Genomic DNA, 24391 nt, shown 5'->3' with positions numbered 1-24391 from the left:
TGCTGCCTGTTCCATGGACTTTATCTTTCTCTCTACTCCCTTTCTGCTCCTTCTGCTCATCTTGCACTGACACCTTCTGTGGACTGTCACACAGATTCTCTGCTATTTCATACCACCACAGTTGAGCTAACCAGCTGCATTCAAGATATCGTCTCTCTTGGTTTAACTGAAAGGGGGCATGAGCAGGTCAATCTTGGTGAGATATCATCAGCAGTGGAATTTGTTCCCTGGTTTGGCATGCCAGAGCCTGAAAGTGTTAAACTTCAGGACAAGCTGAAAGAGCCATTTGTTCTCCCAGACTTTTCCTTAAGGGAAGGATATAGTTCTGGAAAAGGGGTGGGAATTGAGAGCTGGTGGGTAATTTGGTTATTATTTTCTGTTCGGGTATATTGTAATACTGTAAATGTATCCAGAGCATGCGATGTGTGTATATTTTAAAACCAAAAGGAAACCATCAAAATAAGCTCTATTGGTGTTAGACCCTTCTGTTCAGTTCCTGTCCATATTTCCCCTCATTACTTTTCCATCTCATTTGAAATCTCAGCTGAAAACTTATCTTTTCACCAATAATATAATACCTGATGTAGCCTTGTTGGGGGAATGACTCTACCCTGCACACAGAGGGGGAAGGGTTTTCTCAGTATTCATTATTTCACAGTCTCTAATACTATGCTAAATTGGGGCAGTTTCTTACTTGTACTCTGAGGCAAAGAGCTTACAAATCAGTTTCAGACACATAACACAACATAGGGGGCAGCAAAACAGCAGGGTGTAAATGGACTGGAGGAAGCACTGGGGTAACAACTAAAAGATTATTCAGTTACTTAGCAAAGTGTACATGGTGGAGCAAAACTATTTTGACTTTTTAAGGGTAAATAAAGAGAAACATCTTTGCTTTCTTGTGGGTGTCATGGTACAGGGAAGGTTTAGGTAGGAATTTAAATGAGAAGAGGTCAGTGACCTTCTGGGCCAGCTCAGGAAGGGCTTTTATGTGTACACAGGAATTCAGTCCCTGAGTGAGGTACTGAATGTCCTCAACTCCCAGGGACTTCAGTGTAAGTTGAGGGGTGCTTAGCTTTAGGATCAGGACCTCAGTGCACTGCTGATCGAATAGGTCTTTTAAATCTCTAGATTCTATTATCCTCCCTTGTATATGTCCCTGATTGCATCTGTAAATACCTGCACATACTGTGTACAAAAGAGGGGAAGGGAGGAGAATGGAACAGTCTGATTTGTTTTCTCCCTTTGCCTGGAATGAGGAAGATCTGTACAGAAAGGATTGCCCTCTCTCCACGCTCCACTAAGGGGGAGGGGGATCAGAACCCATGCCTCTATGTCTGTCTGCCCTCTTGTTTTACGTAATACTGCAGGCAGGTGTATTATGAAGCACTGTAAAACATTTTAGGATACAGTTTATAGGAAAGAAACTATACCAAATAAAGTTATGTTGTAAAATGCAACTTTGAATTAATTGGTAAAAACAAAATCAGGGTAGAGAACTTAGAAATGTAGAACCCACCTGTAAATAAAGTAATAATTTGAACTGAAGCAAAAGGGTGGTACATCGAAAAGCTGCATACGAACTACATTGGCACTCTCAGGATTTTTTAACAACGTCGTGGGGGGGGGGGTATTCATGCACTCAATAGCAGAGCTGTCACGATCTCAGCTCTGGAGCACATTCCACCAACAAAGGAGTGAAAAACACACACACCCTGAAGTGTTCACAAGTAGAAAGGTGGGGAAAGCGGCGCAGGATACAAATATTCTCAAGCAAGAATAAAACGTAAGGAGAAAATAAAACCACACACATACATGTCCAGAAAAAGATCCACATCGAATGTCTGTATCCGGCTGGGAGCTGGGATTTGTAGTCTAATTATACAGAGAGAGGTGCACTGTCATGACTTTCAGGTGGCTTTTCTCTCTGGGAGAGGGGTTTGGGGGTGTTCTGTTTTGAGAGCCCTGCACTAGCAGAGGGGGAAGGAGGGGCGACCAGGGTTTGAAAATGTTCAGGCTGCTGTGCTGAGTTTAGATCACATCTGTTCCCGCCGCGTGCGATCGGATTAAATTACTGCACATTCAAACGGAATTAGGCTTCCCCTCCCTCCCCCATCCGAGAGGGCGCCTCAAGCAAAGAGAAAGCACCTCTCTCGGCACAGAGCGAGGGAGGGAGACACACACAGACAGAGGGGAGGGGTAAAGCGAGACGGACCCAATAGGGAAACCGGCTTGCACGGGGACTGGAGACAATTGATCTGCGGGAGCTGGCTCTCGCTTGCTCTTCAACGTGATGCGCTGTACGCCAGCCTTGCACGCTCGCCTTCAGTAGTTGCTGGGCTGGCTGCACGTTGCATTGTTGCCGGCGCTCTCCGGAGAGGATCGTGCTGGAGCGGCCGCCCCACCTACCCCCCAATCCAGCCCGCGGCTGGTCGGAGGAACTTTTCTCTTTGCCTCAGGCAGGCGCCTGAGCAGCCCCCCCCCCCCAGCATCCCGCCAGCCCCACGTGCGCTCGGGAGGCGAGCGCCTGGCCGCAGCCTCTCCGCTGGGCTCGCAGAGCTGGGAGCGGGCGCCGGCCGCCGCTGGCCGCGGGGGGACTCTGCAGGCGCGGGACTGGCCCCGATGCCGAGGGAAGGTGCCCGGCGGCGGCGGCAGTAGCGGCGGCGGGCAGGGCGGAGGCGCAGCCGGGGCGGGAGGATGCCGGCGGCGGCGGGCGACGGGCTGCTGAGCGAGCCGCCGGCGGCGGGGTTCGGCGAGGGCGGGGAGCCGAGGAAGCCGCCGCTGGGCTCGGAGGGAAGTTTCCTGCCCGCCTGGGTCAGCGCAGCCGGGGCGCGGGAGCGGCTCCGCGACTTCCAGCACACCAAGCGCGTCGGCAACTACCTCATCGGCAGGAAGCTGGGAGAGGGGTCCTTCGCCAAAGTGCGCGAGGGGCTGCATGTGGTGACCGGCGAGAAGGTACCGACCCCTCCGCTCCCCCGCCACTTCCCTCCAGCTACCCATCCTTCCCAGCCCCGGCCGCTCCCCCCGCCATGCACCCCGGCCCCGCTCCCCGGGGGGCAGCTCCCCCCGCCATGCACCCCGGCCCCGCTCCCCGGGGGGCAGCTTCCCCCCCGTGCACCCCCGACCCGCTCCCCGGCGGGCAGCTGCACCCCGACCCCGCTCCCCGGGGGGCAGCTGCCCCCATGGACCCCGACCCCGCTCCCCGGCGGGCAGCTCCCCCCGCCTTGCACCCCGATCCCGGGGGGAGCTCCCCCACTATGCACCCCCGACCCCGCTCCCCGGGGTGCAGCTCCCCCCCGCCATGCACCCCGATCCCGGGGGGAGCTCCCCCCCATGCACCCACGACCCCGCTCCACGGGGGTAATCCCCCCCCCGCCTTGCACCCCGATCCCGAGGGGAGCTACCCCACACTATGCACCCTCGACCCCGCTCCCCGGGGTGCAGCTCCCCCCCGCCATGCACCCCGATCCCGGGGGGAGCTCCCCCCCTATGCACCCACGACCCCGCTCCACGGGGGTAGTCCCCCCCGCCTTGCACCCCGATCCCGAGGGGAGCTACCCCACACTATGCACCCCCGTTCCCGGAGGCAGCTCCCACTATCCATCCATCACACTCACCCTAACCACTGGGTAGCTCCCCACTGTGCACCACCACCACGGGGCAACTCACCGCTGTACACCCCATCCCAACCACAGGGGCAGCTCCCCACTGTCCCTCCTCAGCCACACCCACCCTGGGCACAGGCACAGCTCCCTTCTGTGCACCCCCACCAACTAGACTCCCGAGGGCAACTCCCCACTCTCATCTCATTCCAGTGTGCTTCAAGGGCTGGCGCCCCTCCATTCCCCGCAGACTTACTAGAAGGGGCAGCTCCCCCAGTTCACTCTCCCCCCTCCCCCCCCGGAGAAGATCCCTCTTAAACCAGCCCCTCTTCTGGCAAGGAGTATTGCAGTCTCCCTATAGCTATGGCCCCAGAGGCTTCCATTTACAGCTGTGATACCGCAGTGTTACTGTATTTGTGTTTAAATTCTCCTCCCCTCACTCCCCCCTCCACCTCGCCCATGGGCAGCTTCCCTCCACACTTGGAGAGCAGCTCTCCTGCTAGCCGCTCACAAGGAGAATGCACTTTTCCATTTTGAGTTTTGGGTCAACTCCACTTATTTAATGGCGAACTGAGGCAACTTCCCCCTCTCCTTGTTGCTGGCATGTTGTGGACAGCTCTCTTGCAGATTGTATTTGTTCCTGGGATTTGGTTGCGGTATGTGAAATGAATTTGGTATTCCCAGTTCTGCAGGGAGCAGATAAGGGTCTGCCACGCCACTCCCTCCCCACATCCCAATTGGTATAATTGCTGGCAATCTCAGCAGAGAGATGCTCCCACTAGGACTGAAGTTACCTGTGATTGAAAGGACAGCAATTGATTAGATTGTCCTTTTTGCTAGAGGCAGTCCCTCTATCTGGATTGAGGCTCATTGGCTGGGCATTATGCCTGTGCTCTACTATTTAGATAGATGGGTACTTGTGTCTGCAGGAGGGCTATTAATCCAGCACCCAGAGGTGCAAAATGAAAAATCATGGGGTCTCTGAGGGTCACTTCCATTGATAGATAGCATTTTATGCCTAAGAAAAAATAAATGTGGTTCTATATGACAGTGAAAAGAAAATATCTGAATTTATAGTATACTGAACTTTGTGACTAGTTTGACTCTCTAAACATTCAACACAAAAATAGTATTTTCAGTTTGTCAATAAATGAAGATTTTTGATAATTATAGATTTTGGGTTTTTTTAATGTCTTAATCACTATAATACAATATAGACTATTCAATTCTCTATCTTCCCCTTTTGCTTTTAGTTATAAATATGCTTTAAACATTGTGATAAAGAACACAGCCTCTTAAACTGTCGCAATATTGGCCGCTCTGTGTAATTTCGTGTGTCTGCAAGCAAGACAGATACTATTTGCTTATTGAAATGAGAGCTAGGGTTTTTTGGGTGGACTGTGTTTATGATTAGAAGTTGTTGACATTGTCACACACTGGAAGGTGTAGCAGTTTAGTTTTTAGAGGACATTAGTAAGAGGTGAAGTCATCTCATGGAGACTCACTTTTGTTTGTTTATTACTATCTTATAGAGAATCTTTTAGCATAAGAATATAAGAATGGCCTTGCTGGGTCTGACCAATCATCCATGTAGCTCAGTATTCTGTCTTCTGACAGTGGCTGGTGTCATGCTTCAGAGGGAATGAATAGGGCAATTACTGAGCGATCCATTCCTGTCATCCAGTCCCAGCTTTTGGCAGTCCAAGGTTTAGGAATACCCAGAGCACGGCGGTTGGGTCCCTGGCTGTCTTAGCTAATAGCCATTGGTGGACCTATACTCTAGGAACTTATCTAATTATTTTTTGAACCCAGTTATACTTTTGGCCTTCGTAACGTTCTCTGGCAGTGAGTTCCACAGGTTGACTGTGTGTTGTGTGAAGAAGTACTTCCTTTTGTTTGTTTTTAAAGCTGTTGCCTACTAATTTCATTGGGTGAACGCTGGTTCTTATGTTATGGGAAGGGGTAAACTTCCTTATTCATTTTCTTCACACCATACATGATTTTATTGACCTCTATCATATCCCCCCTTATTCATCTCTTTTTCATGCTGAATGGTCCCAGTTTTTTGAATATTTCCTCATATGGAAGCACTTCCATACACTGAATAATTTTTGTTGCCTTTCTTTGTACTTTTTCCAATTCCAGATCCTACAGCAATCAAACATGAGGTCACTAATATTATTAAGAACGTAACTACTTGGTTTGTCAGTACTAGGAGCATTGGAGGAAAACCAGCTTGTTGACAAAGTGCAATACAATTAGTCTGCCCTTTTCTGAGCCCATAAGTCTCTGCCTTTTTCTAGCCAGTTTGTCAATGGAGAACACCCAGACTTGTCTAATGCAGGACACTTTGTGATTACTAAAACCTTATTGGACTTATTGAGCTGAATTTATTTCTGACGTAACTCCATGAAGCCAAAGGAATTATTCATCATGGGTGTATTGGGCTATTGCATAAAATGTGTCCTGATAAAATGGATATGGCGGCAAACACCCAAAAAAGGAGCACCTTCCAGCTAATGCAAAACTATTAATTCTGAGATAATCTGGCCTTTCTAGTTATGTGCAACAAGTGATGAAAAAATGACTGTTGGTGTCCCACACCGACCTGAAACGTCTTTCGAAGGAAGGTTTTCATATAAGCCTTTTAAAATCTTTTTAATTTTTACACACAGCCTATGGAAATATAGTTAAGTAACAAAAATGGAGGCTTACTTTGGAGACACATTGGTCTAATGCAGTGGTTCTCAACCCGTGGCCCAATCAGCACACAGCTGCGACCCATGTGACATCTTCAGGGCCATACAGGTATAATATATATTGTGTGGATGTGGCCCCCATAATACACAGAGAGCTGCATATGCGGCCCATACTGGTAAATGGGTTGAGAACTAGTGGCTAACATACTACATGGGGTTTCAGGAGACGTGGGTTTTAGTCCCAGCGTTGCTACTGGGGGTTGTGGGCAAGTCACTTCATCTCAGTAAGCCTCTTTTTCACTTCCTAGCCTTCGACTGTCTATTGAGACTGTATACTCTTTTGGGGCAATGGCTGTTTTACTGTGTATGGTGCTTCATGCAATGGGGCCCCAACCTGCATTGGTGCCTCTTAGTGCTACTGTAATGCAAACAAATACAAACAATAATAAAATGGATTAAAAAATCCTAAAGAGAGTTTTCTCTACAGTTGTTCAGAGTGGGTTTGACAGCTTATTTTAACCAGTTAGATCACGGTAAGCAAATGACAAGAGTATAATGTACTCTAATTTTAGTGGCACTGTAAATGCAGCTATCATTAAGATTGTCATAATTTCCATTATAAATTCCTGTGCTCAAGTTTTTAACTCCAGTTGTAAAAGAAATTTGTTATGGGCTGAAATTTAACATGAGACTTGCCCTGAAACTCACCATGGGAACAATAATAGGGTTAGTGATTATGATATTATAGGAGTGCAAAAAAAATTCCTTCCCTGCTCTCTTCTGTTACCAACCTCATGCTTCTCCTCAGTAACAAATACATCTAATCCTCTGGTTGATAAAAGACACCTACGCATGCATGCCCTTCCCGCCTCCCCTTTTCTGGATTGTTATATTTACTTTAGTGTGTTAACAAAAAAAAGAAAAAAAAAAAAAGCGAGACCCACCATTGGCCCCGCTGTCTCAGTTTCCAGACCCACAGTTTCTTTATTGTCTTGAATAACAGCAATTATAACAAAAGAAACAAACAGTGAAAGGTGTTGGAGAAACAGCTTTTTCAGTTATGTGGGCTAGTGTCCTTATTTGTGGACAGGCAAGTTGCTTTACACCTGTCAGGGCCCCCAACCTTCAGTCCCCAAGTTGTTTTCTGGGATCAGCATCTTTCATACTGTAGAGAACTAGATGTGACTTTCTTCTGAGCCTGTCAGTGTTGCCCTCAGATTGGACAGAAGCATTGACGTTGAGTGTTCAAGACATCCATCTTTCTTTAGAGGCTGAGTATTCCACCTCCCTGGCATTCTAAGCCCTGGCTGGCTTGTGTCAAGTAAGCCTCTAAAGTTATTATCCAAAACTCACGCGAACCTCTTTGCCTGAGTAATTGGAATGTTTTGGTGAGAATTGGAGTACATTTTGGAATACTGGAGTTGGAAGTACAGGGAAAATTCCTGTGATATTTGGCATTTCTACTTTTATTTCTGGCTGAAACTAAGGAAGAGCAGGAGTGTATGGAAATAATAAATAATAATGATAGTTACTTGAACTTCTCTGAACCCCCAAAAGGTTGAACTTTAGCCAGATCAGTTTTCTCATATCTACTGTTTGCCCTGGGAACAAAGAGCCGCAACACTGTTCCCTTTCAGGTGCACGCATGACCCCAGACCTGAACTTCAGCCCCTGTATGGAGCTGATGAACACGCAGCTCTCCTGTTCATACTCCTCTACTGAACTTCTGATGTAGCCTCCAGCCAGCTTACACAGAGCCCAGCCTGCAGCATGAGGTGGGAAAGACAAACATCTGCTTTCCTGGACTCCTTTGCTTGGTGTGTGGGGTTTTGGGGAGGAGATTAGAGCAAGCACCTCCATGAATGAAAGTGGAAGAGAGTATCACTTGGGGAGGAGAAATAAAAGTGGGAAGGGAATGACACCAGTGCACAGGAGATGGGTTAGTAAAAAGGGAAGTTTTACTTAAGTAGTTTGTTGCTATGTCAATGTCCTTCCCCACGTGCCTGGTAATATATTAAGAGGCAGATTAATTTATTCATTCATCAAGCCTTAATTTTTTAGGGCTGGAATCTACCAGCCTTATATTGAGTAGTTCCTTGAGAATTCTCAATGACTGCAGTGGGGCAAATTGAGGAGCAATGTACTACTCAACATAAGGGTACCAGAATCTTGCCCTAAATGACTAAGGGTTCAATACTGCACTCCTTACACAGATCAGACAGCCAAAGCCACATTGAAGTTAATAGGAGCTCTATTTTAAGGCACATATGACCAGCCTCTATATGACAGTTACTTTATTGATTTCCCCTTGCCCCTCCAAATTGCATTTCTGATTGCTTAGCAAGAAATGTTCATTAGGTGTGACATCTTACTTGTCTCATTGTACAGTTAAGAGGGAATGTTGAGCTGGGTCTGGAGTCTGGACTAATATCCAGATATTCTACCTGGCAGTGCACAGCCCTCTCACTCGGCCAGAAGACCATTGTGTAAAACCTTTTAGCCCATGTAGATTTAAAAAAGAAATAATTTAGGGCTCAAAGCTGTAAGCTGATCTGTGTGGGCAGACACGTGTGCCTGTAGGTGGAGTCCCACTGACTTCAGAGAGGCTCCTGCTGGAATAAAGGTCTTCTCATGTGGAACAGTTTGCAGGATCATGGTAGTTACTGTATTTTTCTAAACTGACATTTTTCAGGCCTATGATTCCATGATGCTGATTAGTGCCCTTAATATATTTTAGAAAAAGGAAAAATAAATTGACAGTCGATTTTGTTTTTTAAAGCAGTTATTGAGCAAGGGCACTGACTTAATTTCAGTAAAAATGCCGTAAAAATGTGAAGGCTTAGTGCTAATATTTGGTGGCTGCTTTGGCACAACCTGAACCTATTACAGTCTTTCAAATTCCAAGTAAATTAAGGTACCCAAAGAGGCACGATGCAGGAGACCCAATAGCTCTGGAGGAGTTAATACATATTATTGTTTCATAAATGTATGTACTTAGGCATTACATTTTTGAATTAATGAGGCCCCAACTAGGTTCAGATGCAATTGTGTTATAGCACAAGATCAAGGCAATACAAAGTAAATGCCAAAACTCTGTGGTTACCTCACCCCATCATCGGTAGGTGTTTCAGGGACCTTCAGACAGCCTGTGATATTTTATTACTTTGGGCCAAATCCTGGTTACCCTACTCCCTAGAGTAGTCTTGCTGAAACTAATGGGACTACACTTGTGAGTAAAATAACCTGGATTTGGTCCTGTACTTCTTGCAAATGCCTAGGCACAACAGGGTGAATTAAGGTTAGATTTTACAGCTTTAGCTATGAATGTCTTTACTTTTTGAGGGTTTTAGGTCAAACCTTTTACTGTTCTTTTTGTGGTTTAAGGTTTCCATAATAACAGGCATGTGATTACTTTCTGGTCTTGAAAAAGGACTGGTTATGCTTGATGCAAGTAAATGCATTTAAGCTGAGCACAGGAGAATACTGAACAGATTATTTTTTTCCATTGCTGTTTAAATGAAAATATCACAGCCTACAATCTGAAAATTTTTGGGGAAAGGATTGATTTGTAAGATTCCTCAGTTCCGACAATCTTTCTTGCTACTTCTAAGGAAGCAGTCTCTCTTTTGGTAGCATGCTAATTTAGATTTATTCTTAAATTGTGATGATGAAATCCTTGTTGAGTTAGCTCTATTGTCATTCAATGAATGATAGGAGGCTCACTCATGGTATTTTCTGAGGTAGTCTCAAACTCAGTGTCTTTAGACTCAGAATGGCCAGCCACTGAGCAATGAAAATTTGCCAGAAATAGATTTCACAAGATATTATTCCTTATGGCATTAATGCAGACAGAAAAGGCTATGTCCCTTTGAATATAATTGAGTGAGACTGTTTGTACTTTCAGTAAATTGAGGAGGCTGGATGATCTATTATGTACTCTAATAAAATATATGGAAGCCTCTGTGTCATATCACAGAATGACAATATATTAGGGCTAGAGAATGTTTTAGTGCTGAAGGTTATATAAAGGAACTTGAGCTGAAATTACATTTAATTTCATTCTGGGATAGGTCTAGGCACTACAGAAATAGTTGCAGAAATTGAGTTGCTTGATTCCTAACCCACTGAAAAACCTATTTATCGGTTTCTTTAGAGATATTGTTGATCTTAAAAAGGTGCATTTTTAGGTCCTGGTAATCAAGTGTTTTGCATGACAATGCTGACTACCCAGTGGGAAGTAGCTACTAAAAATATAGTTTTCTAGGTTCTGCCATAGAGGTAAAATGACTAATACTAGAGGTGGCCTTTTCACGGGAAGTTCTGTTTTCAGAATACATTTTTGTAGCAAACAAATGCTAACTTGTGTATTTTAGAATCCTGGAAATGCAGGGGTGGGATATGTGGGAAGAACAAGCACTCTGTAGAGAGCTGGAAACTCCTATTAACCCTCAGCAGGTACTCCGTGAATGAAGCAAGTATTTGTAAAAAGCACCTGCAGAGCATGTCCTGTAGAATCTGTCGCCTGTCAATGACAGACTGCTCTGCATACAGATTACAAAATTACATCCTACTGTAGCAGGCACATTCTCTTTTGAACTTCATGGCCTGCTTTACCTTTTGAAGTGCTTATGAATGATTGAAATAGGCGTATAGGGAATAGTGCGGCTCTAGATTTTCTCAGCAGGTGTTGAGTCATAGAAGTGCTATTTGGCTTCCATAGAGTCTAAATGAGGCTCACTCAGAGAGGCAGTTACACTGTCTGTTCTAGACCAGCCAAGGCAATCATGTGCCAAGAATTCACTGTGACTGAAAAGACATAGGCTGCTATATTAACATCCATTTACATTTAAGTGTGTGTGGATACTAACACAGCTGCTACTCTGAAACCTAAGGATGTTGGGAGATTCAGTATATAAGAGGATAAGTCTCTCTCTCTCTCGTATGACCTACCTATCCCAACACCACCCTACTGTTCCATATGCAAACACTTGAAGAGGCTGTAGATTGCAGCCAGTCTTTTTCTGGGTGAGACAGACATAAGAATGACCATACTGGGTCTGATCAGTCGTACATCTAACCCAGTATCCTGTTGTCCGACAGTGACCAATGTCAGATGTGTCAGAGGGAATGAACAGGACAGGGCAATTATTGAGTGATCCATCTGCTGTTGTCCACTCCATGCTTCTAGTAGTCGGAGGTTTAGGGACATCCAGAGCATGGAGTTGCATCCCTGACCATCATGGCTAATAGCCATTGATGGACCTATCCTCCAGGAACTTATATTTTTTGAACCCACTTATAGTTTTGGCCTTCACAATATCCCCTGGCAATTATTTCCACAGGTTGACTGCATTGTGTGAAGAATTACTCCCTTATATTTAGTCTGTGCGTGAACAGTTCAGGAGTGGGGGTTCTCACAGCAGAGCAGGGTAAGGCTGGCTCCCAGAGTCAAGGATTGGAGTGACGTAGCAGATCAGCAGTCCAGATAACACCAGGAGAACGTCACAGTGGTGCAGCGAGCAGGGTAGGAACTCTTATCATCAGGGATTTCATGTATTACGCACTGCCTTTCGAAGGTAGTCAGATATTCAGCAATATCGTCGTCCTCACTGTATGCAGGACATAAGTGTTCTGATTTTTGGAGTGATGGCAGTTGTTGCGATTGGGGGGTTCTGGTTCTGCAACTCTAGCATGTCCAGTTGGTGTTTTCGCTCTCTCTCTCTCTCTCTCTTTTTCTTCCCGCTCACTCCCTTTTTCTTCCATGGCCCTTCTGTATGTAGCCTCCTCTCTGGCTGCCTCCGCCTCCATAGTTTCCCTGGCCACAGCTGCTGCTTTGAGCCTCATTTCTGCCTGCCACATTTGAAACTTGCTATCCTTTTCCTTCTCTGCAGGTTCCAGTCTGGCCAGCTCTAGTTTTGTAGCTAACTCACTGGTAGTCGTTTTTCTGCTTTCTTGTGCTTATTTCCCTCACCCGAAATAAACAAACAGAAAATAATAAAACTTTGACCTCTTCCTGACTGTTCTTAGCTATTGCACTTAAGACTCACTTAAAATCACAAATATCAGTGCTTAAAGTGTGAACTTCACTTGGAGGAACAAGCCACACATACACCCTGCTCACTGTGCCACTGTGATGTTCCCCTGGTGTTATCTGGACTGGTGATCTGCTAGGTCACTCTAATCCTTGACTTTGGGAACCAGCCTTACCCTGCTCTTCTGTGAGAACACCTACTCCTGGACTTTTCATGCACAGCCTCTGGCGTGTAAGCTGCTCCTTGGATTGTGCAACCGAATGACACTAGCCAATATCTCCTGCCTCAGACACAACCCTAGGAACCTCCGTCTTGCAGTGTCCAATTATGCCCGCTGGACGCTGTAAGTTTATATGAGTTCATCAGTTTAACAAAGAAATTGACATGTACCAGGCTTGTTATCCCAAGGGGAGTCTGACATGCTTCAAACCAAACACACTGCTTCTGGTAGAATAAACACACACATTTATTAACTACAAAAAGATAGATTTTAAGTGATTATAAGTCAAAGCACAACAAGTCGGATTTGGTGAAATGAAATAAAAGCAAAACGCATTCTAAGCTGATCTTAACACTTTCAGTGCCCTTACAAACCTAGATGCTTCTCACCACAGGCTGGCTGGTTACCCTTCAGCCAGGCTCTCCCCTTTGATCAGCGCTTCAGTTGCTTGGTGGTGATGTCTGTAGATGGAGGTGGAAGAGAAAGGAAGAGCATGGCAAACATCTCTCCCTTTTATCGTGTTCTTTCTTCCCTCTTGGCTTTGCCTCCCCGCTTCAGGGTCAGGTGAACATTATCTCATTGTAGTCCTTGACTGACCAAGGAAAGGGGGGTGAATCTCTCGAGAGTCCAGCAGATCCTTTGTTGCTGCCTAGGCCAGCGTCCTTTGTTCCTGTAAGGCTGGGCTGGGTTTGTCCCATACATGCCCTGATGAGGCATGAACTGCCCCTCTGCTCTTGGAGAGTTTTTTCCTGGGCTTGTTTTAAGCCATGAGGACACATTTGCAGCCTCATAACCTATAACATTACTTCCCACAGCCCCCTTCGGCCTGTAACGGCGAACTGCAGCCAGTGGGAGCTGCGATCAGCCGAACCTGCGGATGCAGCAGGTAAACAAACTGTCCCAGCCTGACAGGGGGTTTACCCTGGCAGGCTGCGTGCCAAACATTGCCGATCCCTGATCTATCCCTTTCCTAATGGTTCCTAATGTTCTGTTAGCTTTTTTGATTGCCGCTGCATATTGAGCAGGTGATTTCAGAGAACAATACATGATGACCCCAAGATCTCTTTCTTGAGCGGTAACAGCTAATTTAGGCCAACATTTTGTATCTAGATTTGGGATTATGTTTTCCAATGTGCATTACTTTGTACTTACCAACACTGAATTTTATCTGCATTTTCGTACCCAGTTTTGCGAGATCCCTTTGTAACTCTTGTCAGTCAGCTTTGGACTTAATTATCTTGAGTAATTTTGTATCGTCTGCAGATTTTGCCAGTTCACTGTTCATCCCCTTTTTCATTTATGAATATGTTGTGCAGTACAGGTCCTGGTGCAGATCTTTGGGGTACCCTACTGTTTACACCTCTCTGCTCTGAAAACTGACCATTTATTCCTATCTTTGTTTCCTATCTTTTAACCAGTTACTGATCCAAGAGAACCTTCCCTCTTATTCCATGACAGCTTACTTTGCTTAAGGGCCTTTGGTGAGGGACCTTATCAAAAGTTTTCTGAAAGTCCAAGTACACTAACTGAGCTGGATCATCCTCGTCCACATATTTGTTGACCTCCTCAAAGAATTCTAAGAGGTTGGTGAGGCATAATTTCCCATTACAAGAACCATGCTGACGTGGGTTTTTTCACACCCCTGACCAACATGACTATGCTGACAAAACATCGTAGCATAGACCTGTATTAAATGTCAGATCATCACCAGAGAAACAGATAACAAGAACCAATGGCTGGAAGTTCAAGCCAGAAAAATTCAAATTAGAAATTTTAACAGTGAGGGTGATTAACCATTGTAACAAACTACTAAGGGATGTGGTGCATCATCCATCTCTTGAAATCTTTAAATCTTCAAGTCTCCACTGGATGCCTTTCTGGAAGAAATGCTTTAATCCAACACAAGTTATTGGGCTCAATACAGGGATAAATGTGTGAAATTCTGTGCTCTGTGTTATATAGGAGGTCAGATTAAAGGCCAGAATGAACCATTAGATCATTTAAAATCTTTAAATTGACAACACCCAGGTCTTGCTTAAAATATCAGTTTAAAAAAATCATCTTTGTAATGAGATTCCAAAGAACAGCAAGTTATGCTAAAAAAAGGTATGAACCAATTTTCTTTTTAAATGATCTAGGGAGTGTGCCAGTGGAGGGAATGGGCCTGGCCAAAACATCCTGGACCCCAGCTGTTGCAGGCTGGTGTAAAATTGCACTGGGGACTGATGTCAGAATATGGGAGATGCATGTTGCTGTCCTACGCACAAGAACAGGAAGCAATGGGAAATCTGGCCTGTGGTCACTAGCTTTCTAAGGAAAGTGTGCACACTCATGTTCTGATACCGTAGTATCTCTGTCTTGGAGAATTTAAGATTATACTCAAAACCATTGCCTCTGTGTTGAAGACCATACATGTCAAAACCTGCAAATACAGTGTGTCAGATTCTCTGCTACTGTGAGTTGGCACAACTCCATTGACATCAATGGAACTGTACCAGTTTACACCAGCGAAAGATTGTGACTCTGTGTCAAATACTACAAATATTATACATTTAGATTGTTAACCTGTTTGTTCTGTACTACAAGTGTCCTTCAGAGATCAATACTTTTGGTTCAGTTTTAAACATGCTGGGTCAGACCCACTGGATGTGATCACTTGCACTGCAGGAGAAATTCAAAGAGGCAGGGGTGGTTGTGGAGTCACTCTTTGACTACTTGCAACGTCTTGAAATTCCGTCCAAAGGATGGGAACTTTCATTGATGGCTAAGACTCTAAGAGTATTGCCAGCAGAAACTGTGCTGAGTCAGTGCATCTCCTAGTTGTACTGTCTCCCCAGTCATTGTTGCCATCTTTTAGAAATTTAGGGCTTGGTTCTTACAGGTGTTGAGTGCTTCAAGCAAGGTGCTGTGCACCCAAATGAGTCATTGCCAACCCTAAGTGTTCAAAAGTAAAGAGTCAGACTCCCCGCCCCCCAAGTCATGAGATTAGCTTAAAAACCATGAGCTTTTTAAAATATGGTTTGGGTTCTTTTTCTTTGCCTTCTGGTTTCTGAGCATTTAGGATGCACTCAGGTCACATTTTCAAGCTTTTCTCCTCAACCATTCAGGCTAGAAACTTACTTTTTAAAAATGAAACTGAGGAACACATATAATCACATGACTCCTGGAGGCAGGGCTTTAAGAAAACCCCCAGATATTGTGTGCCTGAAAATTGTGAGAGTTGGCAAGACTCATTGCTTTTAGTGACTCATGGCATTAGGGCACAGATCCTTAGTTAGAAATTTGGCCTGTTCTTTTGCCTTTTTCCCCACAGTGCTGCGTGTATAATGTTAGTTTTCTAGATGCATTCTGTTTCTCACCATGAACATTCAATTAGTGGCTTTATTTGTCATTGGGTTCTCACATTTTTAAAATTTTATAGATGTAGAAGAGCTTGTTTTGAAAAATACTTACTGTAAAATTGGTACAGTGACCTTCTTCCAGGAACTCTTTTTTCCATTAAAAGCTACCACTTGTGAGAAATCTTTCCTTTTCGTTCGTAAAAGCTTAAGTTAAAGCAGCAAAACTTAATTCCCCCATCTCATAAATGGAAATATACAGTGTTCAGTGTATATAGCCCCATAGGTGTACATGATGTTTTACATAGTAATTAAAGAAATTTCCTTATCCTGAGGACTTTACCATTTAATTAAAGCCTTGATTGTGTAAAAATTCATGTGCTCAACTTTATGTACCTTGTGGTCCCGTTAACTTATCACATGAGTAAAACTAAGCAATTGTGTGTTTGCAGGATCAGAACCTAAGTGGAGTATAACAAAGACAGAAGAAGTACCTAAAATAAGATGTGGGGCTGCTAAGGTGGAACAGTTCATGACAGGTTAATTCTTTATTGTAGATAGAGCTGGTAATGCTACCTAATATTACGTTTCCCTAATGCTTTCCATTATGAGATGCTGTTTTCAGTTGTGTAGAACTTTGCCAGACTTTAATCCAGAGGTCCCCAAAGTATGGGATGCGCCCCCCCCCCCCGGGGGGGCATGGAGGAATGTCCAGGGGAGTGAGACCAGGTCCAGCATCTCCCCCCGCCTGGAGCCATGACCCTGCTCCTGGCTCTGGGGGGGGGGGCAGGAGAGGGGCATGGACAGAGGTAAGGGGGAAAATGACCCTCAAAAGTTTGGGGATTGCTATTTTAACCATTCGGGATGAAATTTTTCCATTCTGCGTGTCTGCCTGAGGATAATATTTTGAGAGGAAATTTCAGCCAAAATGATTCAGATGTTTGAGAACAGGGATAGGAAAAAAATGTTATTTTCCCCATTGTGACCCTAAAAGCATCCGTGTATCAGGAGGCAACTGCCTCCCTGGTCTCTGGTAGTAAGTATCAGTTGGCCTGACTGGCTTCATGTACCCCAGCTCACCAGCGGGGGAGAACACAGCATGGAGTATACACCAGACAGCATGGCATCCACACTCATAGAGGGAAAGGAACTTTATCTGGGGATACATTTCAGAAGAATGTATTTCGAAGGTTTATGGGACTATAAAAAGAGAGGGAGTGACCCTCCCCTAAGTTATCCTTCACCTGAGGAGACATGGAAAACTAGTGCTTTGGGAATCCCTGTGGGGCTCCTGATCAAAAGCTAATCAGCCATTGCTGGAAAAGGAAGACTGCTGAGGAAACCAGCTTGAATAAAGAATGTAGCTTGTTAAGTTAGCTCTTAGCCATTAGAAAGTGTATTTTACTGTTTTTTTCTAACCCCTTCTATCTTTATCCTGTATATTTGAATTTCCTTAAAACCAATCTCTTTTTAATTAAATAACCTTTTTACTTTTTATCTAGACCAACCCAGTGCTTTGATTATATGGAAGTGATTGTTAATTCCGGTCAAGGCAACAAGTCATTATTTATGTCTTTAAAGGAGCAGCAAACCTAATTGCTTTTGTTATTGCACCATGGTAAGGGCTGTGCACTGCTGAGAGACATCTCTGAGGAGCTCAGGGGCTGGAGTTCACTAATGGTTATATGCTGGGCAAGGTTTGGGCTGGGAGAGCCCTGAAGAGTTTGTTGGCAAGGCAGACAAGCTGGCAGTTGTCACATAGCTTAGGTGCCACAAAGCTCCCACTTACTGAGGCTGAGCGGGGTAGCACAGAGTCTCACAGCTCTGGGTATTCCCAGCAGCTTGCCACACCCATGTTAGTAAATTATGGTGACCTTTTCTTTGAAAAGCTCTAGTGCCCCCATTCTTTGGAGCAAGAACTTGGAATTTGGCAGGAGATGGGAAAAATCACATACCTGACATAAATGTTTGTGAAGCACTCAGATACTGCAGTGATGAGCACCACAGAAAAACCCATGAGGAAATTAATAATTCTGTTGTCAGAGCAAGATTTGTGGTGTTGGGCCACGTATACATTAAACTTTGAGGCTAAAACAAAATATTGAAGAGCTGCTCTTTAAGTGAGGACTGGCCATTCTGCGCATGGAATGAAGCAGAGGTCCTGTGGAACAAATTCTAGGTGATCGTATAATTTAAGATCATATAATAACACAGATGTACAAGGGGGCCAAATTAATGTTCACCAACAATTTTAATTCTGCTTAGCTTTTGAGTGCTTGACTTTGCAGTTGTAATAATGTTCTTTTAATGTAGTTTTCTTGTATGTAATTTTTATTTAAATTATTGAACAAATGCCTATGTAAATGTGAAATACTTTATCAAATTTTATTTAGAATATAATTGGAAGGATTTTAAGTCAAGGTTACAGTAACTTCAGTAGGAGTTTTGCTTGAATGAGGACTGCAGGATTTGGCACTTTGTCAGCACAGTGTGGCGTAACGCATGTTATGAAGCATTTAAGGATTTTAACATAAGGCAGGATAAACACCAGGCTGCTGATGTTCAATCACCTGTTCATTATTTCTTATGTAATCAACTGCTTGCAATGGATTCATCTGGAAAATAACTAGTTTCAACAGGAGCCTATTACAAAGCTGAACTCTTCCTTCTAACCCCCTATTGTTCTATGTTTCATGTTTGGAGTAAGTAAAATGGTCTTTAATAGTCAGAGAGGCTGCTCACTATTCCAATCTGTCTTCCAGGAAGCTTGTTTTAATATTTTTCAGCTGTAGCTCTCACATGTTCTGCAATGATCTGAATTGATGCACATGTGGCAGTTGCTTATCCTCTTGAGATAATCTGCTTTCAAGTTTACATTCAGCAGTTTTAAAGGCATCGCTAACAGTGCATGTCAGTAGTGCTTGCTTTTCATATATACCATCATAATTTTAGTTATTGGTGGCAAATGGGGGTAATATCCAGTGTTGAGATTAAATTGACACCAGGTGTAAGTTTTTGTGTGATTCTCACATCTGGGTCCTTGTATTTGCTCTTGAAAGCTTTGTATTTTTAACATTTTTAATGAAGTGTAAAGCTGTGTGCCTGGTTTTGGTGGCATATGTTAAATATAAATGTCTTGTTAATTAAAATGTGTCCTGCTCTCTTTGTCTCAGAATGGACCTTATTCATCCCTGATATATGCTCTTGAAGTTATACCAGGATTGCTTTTGCACTGGTGAATAATGGGATGCTACTATTTATCTTCATACATTTCAGAAGACATAAAGCAACTCACTTATATTCCCCCTTCCCTTTGCAAGTTGTGTGGTTATCCCAAACTCAGGAAAATGGAAGGTAATAGTGTATAGCATTTATCTTATTTAGGGGGATGATGTAAATTCCTAAGTCAAGCAGCCACTTAACTGTTGTGACAAACCATCCTGTAACAAGTGAATTGTAATAGACTATCTAAAACTGAGTAGTTACATGTTGTATAAACAGCAATATAAAAAATGAACTGTTAGTTATTATGTTGATTACACCCTTCTCCAAGTTTTTCAAGGGAATATCTACAATTATCTGAAGCGTGTCAGTGCCAAGGTGGAAGAGGAATTATGCAGGGTAGTCTGGGGTGTTTCAGTAGGAATAAAGGGATACAACAGAGCAAAGGAAAACTTGCATTGGCCTTCAGAAAATACTTCTTAACAGCGCGATTTATTTGTCTGTCCAACTGTTTCCCATGGGAAGTGGTGGAAGATTCAGTACTAGGGTTATTTAAAGCTGCATTGGACACCCTCTGTCCACCTCCATTGAACACTTTTTGATATTTGAAATCAAATCACAAACAAGATCGAGATGCTGAAATCTAATGTTTTGAGGGTAAACATTTCAAATAGACAGTGTAAATAAATACATTGGCTTTCTTATCCCTCCCATCAGTAGCAACCTCAGGAACAGGCTGAGGGTTGTATGGTCATAAAGGTTAGAGTTGGAACCATCTCCTAACTACTGTAGTGTGTCTCAAACACTTTCCCTAATGCTTTCTGAAACAACATTGTCTGCTGGTGGGCAGTGGGTTACAGCCTATGACTCTTCTAGCTGGCTGGTTCAGGAAGTGCCAATAAAGTGAATGAAAATGCTTATTTTGGTATATTTCCTGGAATCACTGATCTCAGTATGAGCACCAGTAAAAATGTGTGTCCACACTAGGGGTTTGTACTAATTTAATTAGACCTGTTCTAAACTGATATAGCTAAAACAATACAAAAACTGTGTGGACCAGCCCTTAATGAAGGGAACTGAGTCTAGCCCTTCCTTCACTAGAGGGGAGGTTAATGCAGTAAAGATCCTATGAGAGGTTAACAGGGCCTGTGAAGAGGACTACCTGTTAAAAAATAAACAGAAAGCTGAAGTTGCACTTACTAAAGATCCTTTTTTTATGAATGCTTCACTCCCTTACCCTGTCCTTAGAAATGATTTTTAGTTTTCGATCATGTAATGCTGTTCTTTCTTTTAGTATAGGATCAGAAGTGTTATTGCTTTGGAAAAGGTTTCCAAATGAAGAGACTAGAAAAGAGTAATACATAAATAAAGTTTCATGGCTATCTGCCCCGCTTTTTTTTTTTAAAATATAAATCTTCCATATTCAGTTTTCTATGTGTGATATCCAGGGAGCTATGAGAGACAGAATATGGAATCATTGTGCTGCCTTGAAACACTTCTCTTGGTTCTCAACATTTGTGACCTTACTGTCACTCAAGTTATAACACCACACAAATAATGGTGCTGAGACTTAAACCTTCTGTGCATCAAAAGCAGAAGCATTTATTGCTCTGGTAAGTGTAAGTTTTCCTCTAGAAAAACTATAAAGCTACATCAGTATTAAAACCATTTATTATATGAGGGACCCTGACTTTTCTGCATACCTAGTTATGCATTTCATCACTGAAATGTGAAACTGGGACAGTTTAATGTGTAATGTATTACAAGTCCATGAATGTGGATATTAGAAGATTCATAAGCAGGGGCTCTCATGCGAGGGTTGCTGTTAACGCAACATTATTATCTGGTATCAGTTCTCCATTTTTGTTTCCCCACATGTAACTTGAGAGCCTCATCCATCTCACTATGACAGACAAAATTGTCAGCATTAAAAAGGCAAGTTTTACTTTATCAGAAACAGCTGTGTAGGATATGGTTCATTTGTGACTGAGGCATAAACGACGCTTTGCTGTATTTTAGACATAGCTGTTTTATGTTGTTCTTACAACTTAAAAGGGCCAGGTTTAGCTCAGGAGTACCTCTGTTTTGTAACAGTTGTCACGCTGGCTTCCCCCATGACCAGTCATATGTAGCAATCAGTTTGGTCAACACAGAATAGGGACCACACTTGCCTTAACAAGTTTTCCATCTGCCACGGTGATCACATATCACTCCTCATTCATTTGTGTAACAGCCCCTGAAAATTCCTTTCCTCTGACTTGATTATACTTTGTGCTCCAACTAGTTTTCTTGCTGAGTGACAGAGTATTATAGCAATGTGAGCTTTACCTTATGTATGGGGAGAAATCTTTCTTTGAAAAATATTCAATATTTGGAGAGTGATATTTGATGAACACTTTAAATTGCCAGGCAAATCATGTTGTTTCAGACATTCAAGTGTGTGTTTTCTCCTTGCTTTGCCTAATCCAGGCCTTAAAGCTGGTTTTGACAGGCTAGTAAGGATTTCCTGTCCAGTCTATACCATCATTATGGAGCCATCATTTATTTTTGTCTCTGGCCTTCTTCCTTCTTGACCTCCATCCATCTCTGCCTAATCCTAGTCTTCTTGTATATAGCCTTAGATACATAAGAGGTGAAAATTTGCTGATGTCACTGGGGACACCATTAGGGCCACCCCATTCATTGGTTGACCAGGAGAGACTGAGAAGTCAATGGAATGACCTTCTTTCTGTCTAAGACTGAGTAGATCTCTTCCATGATTCTTGAAATCCTACTTGTCCATGGAGAGTCACATCATCCCTCTCATACCCAGGTTTACAATGTAGCAGTGCGAAATACTGCTTTCCAGTCTACTGGGCCATACACTGGCTATGTGACACCAAAATATTGCAACTCATTGCTCCTGCATCGGATCCACATATTCATAGATATTTGTCAGTCCATCAGAGTGGAGGCGAAACAGACAGTGATTATACTTGTGGACAAGTCTGCTTTTCCAGATTGCTGTTGGCCTGGCTTATCTCTGTTTTCCTTGAAATGAACAGCTAACCTGTAAATAGGGTGAATAAAGAGTTGGTTAACTTTCTGTTGATACTTTTAAGGATTGTCTGCAATTTCCTCAGAAATCATAACTTGAAGGATGCATAAAAACATAAAGCACTAACATTTATTTAGGAGACTTGTTGCTAGGAAAAATATGATGTTACACAGGATGGTCGAAAAATCCCTTAGAAAATTGTAGTAAAGGGATTCACAAAATATGCCACTTTAAAATTTACAGACACAAATAGTTAATAATGCTGTATGAATTGGGTGCTATAAACCTCAGGGTATTTAAGTACATGCCTGACTTCAAGCACATGAGTATTCTTGTTGATTTCAGTGGGCCTATTCACATGCTTAAAGTTAGGCATGTGTTTAAGTACCTTACTGAATTGGGGCCCTGAGGCAAGAAGTCTTACTATGATACAGCAAAACTCGGAATTCCATCTCTTGAGAACAGAGCAGTCACAGCTGGATGTACACTCTTCACATTTTGGCAGCTTACATGAAAGGATTTTCTTTTTTGTTCAAACAGTGGCAATGTCAGTCAATTTCAGTAATGGATTTGCTTGAAAAAAAAAATCCATGAATCTGCACACCTATCTGAAAGACAACATTTAGCAACAAGTAACTAAAGACACCACAGAGCCTGAACAGTCTACTAGAACAAATGGTAAAGACCCAAAACTTAATGAATCTGACATTTTCTAATCCTTCGATGCTTCTAATTCATTTGTTGAAAGCAGTAGCCATTTTACTGAAGAAAAATCTGAGTAACAGAGACCTACATTTTCAAAAGTGACAACTAGTCAATTTGGGTGCCTCAGTGTTTGGGTGCCCAACCTGAGATACCTTAAAAAGGCCTGATTTTCAGAAAGCTCTGAGCATCCTACAGTCTAAAAATCTGGCCCTTTTAACATGTCTCAAGTTGGACACCCAAAAATCACTAGTCAATCCTGAAAATTTGTCAGATTTTTTTTAGTTAAAGTAGTGTTAAATATAAAGCAAAGCTACAGGTGATGTAAAATATGTAGCCCAAAGAAAATACACAGGGCAAAAAAGGGCATACATCACAAAGACATGCTTTATGTGTATCTTAAAAAATACAAATGGAGATGAAGTTACATAAATGTTTGTAATATAGTCTATGCTTACACGGTGGGCCTCTTTGTTTCCCTCTAAACTGACTCAAACCTCTTAAGAAGTCCAGCCACTATAGAGCTGCGTATTTTACCTCAGTCAGTAAAGGTTCGTACTTTCAGATCTAGAGGACCTAGTTCTCTGCTTCTCATAAACCATCCGGGGATGCCGTGCTACATCTACATCAGCCCATAACTGCAGTCCATGAAGTTTCTTCTCTCAAGTTATATTTATTACTTAGGGCCAAATCCTACAATGCTTATTTGGCCCTTACTAAGGCATACCTCCTTTTAATTCTGTGGGAGTCCTGCCTCAGTAAAGGACTGCAAGATTTGACTCTTATTTGAACTTATAAGATAAAGTATTTGGGATAAAGGGGAGAGTCATTCAAAATTATCTTTACTTTGTTAGGCCCCTAGCCTGCAAATGCATGTGCGCGCTTTTACTCAAAAAGAAAAAGGAGTACTAGTGGCACCTTAGAGACTAACCAATTTATGCTCAAATAAATTGGTTAGTCTCTAAGTTGTCACTAGTATTCCTTTTCTTTTTGCGAATAGAGATTAACACAGCTGCTACTCTGAAACCTGCTTTTACTCAAGTGTAAAGTTACACATATGCTTAAGTTTTTACAGGATCAGGGCTTAAGTGTGCCACTGTTTTTCTTTTGGTAGAGGGGAGACTCTTAAGCATCTCACCTCAGACCCTATCCACTACACCCTGACCCCAGCCTCAGGGCCAGTCCCTCCAGGGATTTCGTGTTCTGCAGCCAGTAGAATTTGCTTCCATTGATGTGCATTACACCTTCCTGTCTGACAACCAAACCTGGCTTTTCCATATACTAGTGCAGAGTGTTACTGACTAGCCACTGGAATGTTTTATAAGAGGTTCCACGTACTCTCATTCTACCTGAATAAGTGTCTTAACTGAAGCAAGTCTTTGAGGCTTGTCATGGAAAGTTATGTAGAGGAATTGGCATTTTTAGTGTAAAAACATCTCAGATAAAGCTTTAGCTGCTAAAAATACTAATGCCTTCTAGCAATTTTGTATGTATTTGGAGATCAACTCTGCAGTGAGCTTGTCTTCCTTGTTTTTTTTT

At 43.1% G+C, this 24391-nt stretch overlaps 1 protein-coding gene across 1 annotated transcript in view; it reads left to right on the top strand.

The window, feature by feature from the left end:
• The first annotated feature begins 2697 nt into the window (after positions 1-2697).
• Positions 2698-24391, top strand: part of HUNK (hormonally up-regulated Neu-associated kinase) — an 88172-nt gene continuing 66478 nt past the window's right edge. The window contains exon 1 of the mRNA XM_074970776.1: positions 2698-2955. Coding sequence (XP_074826877.1) covers positions 2698-2955 — 258 coding nt within the window. The remainder of the gene's footprint in view (positions 2956-24391) is intronic.

The sequence above is a fragment of the Natator depressus genome, chromosome 1, assembly GCF_965152275.1.
Source record: "Natator depressus isolate rNatDep1 chromosome 1, rNatDep2.hap1, whole genome shotgun sequence".
Classification (NCBI taxonomy): Eukaryota; Metazoa; Chordata; order Testudines; family Cheloniidae; genus Natator; species Natator depressus.
Note: the sequence above shows the minus strand (reverse complement) of the source record. Positions and strands in the feature narration are given on the sequence as shown.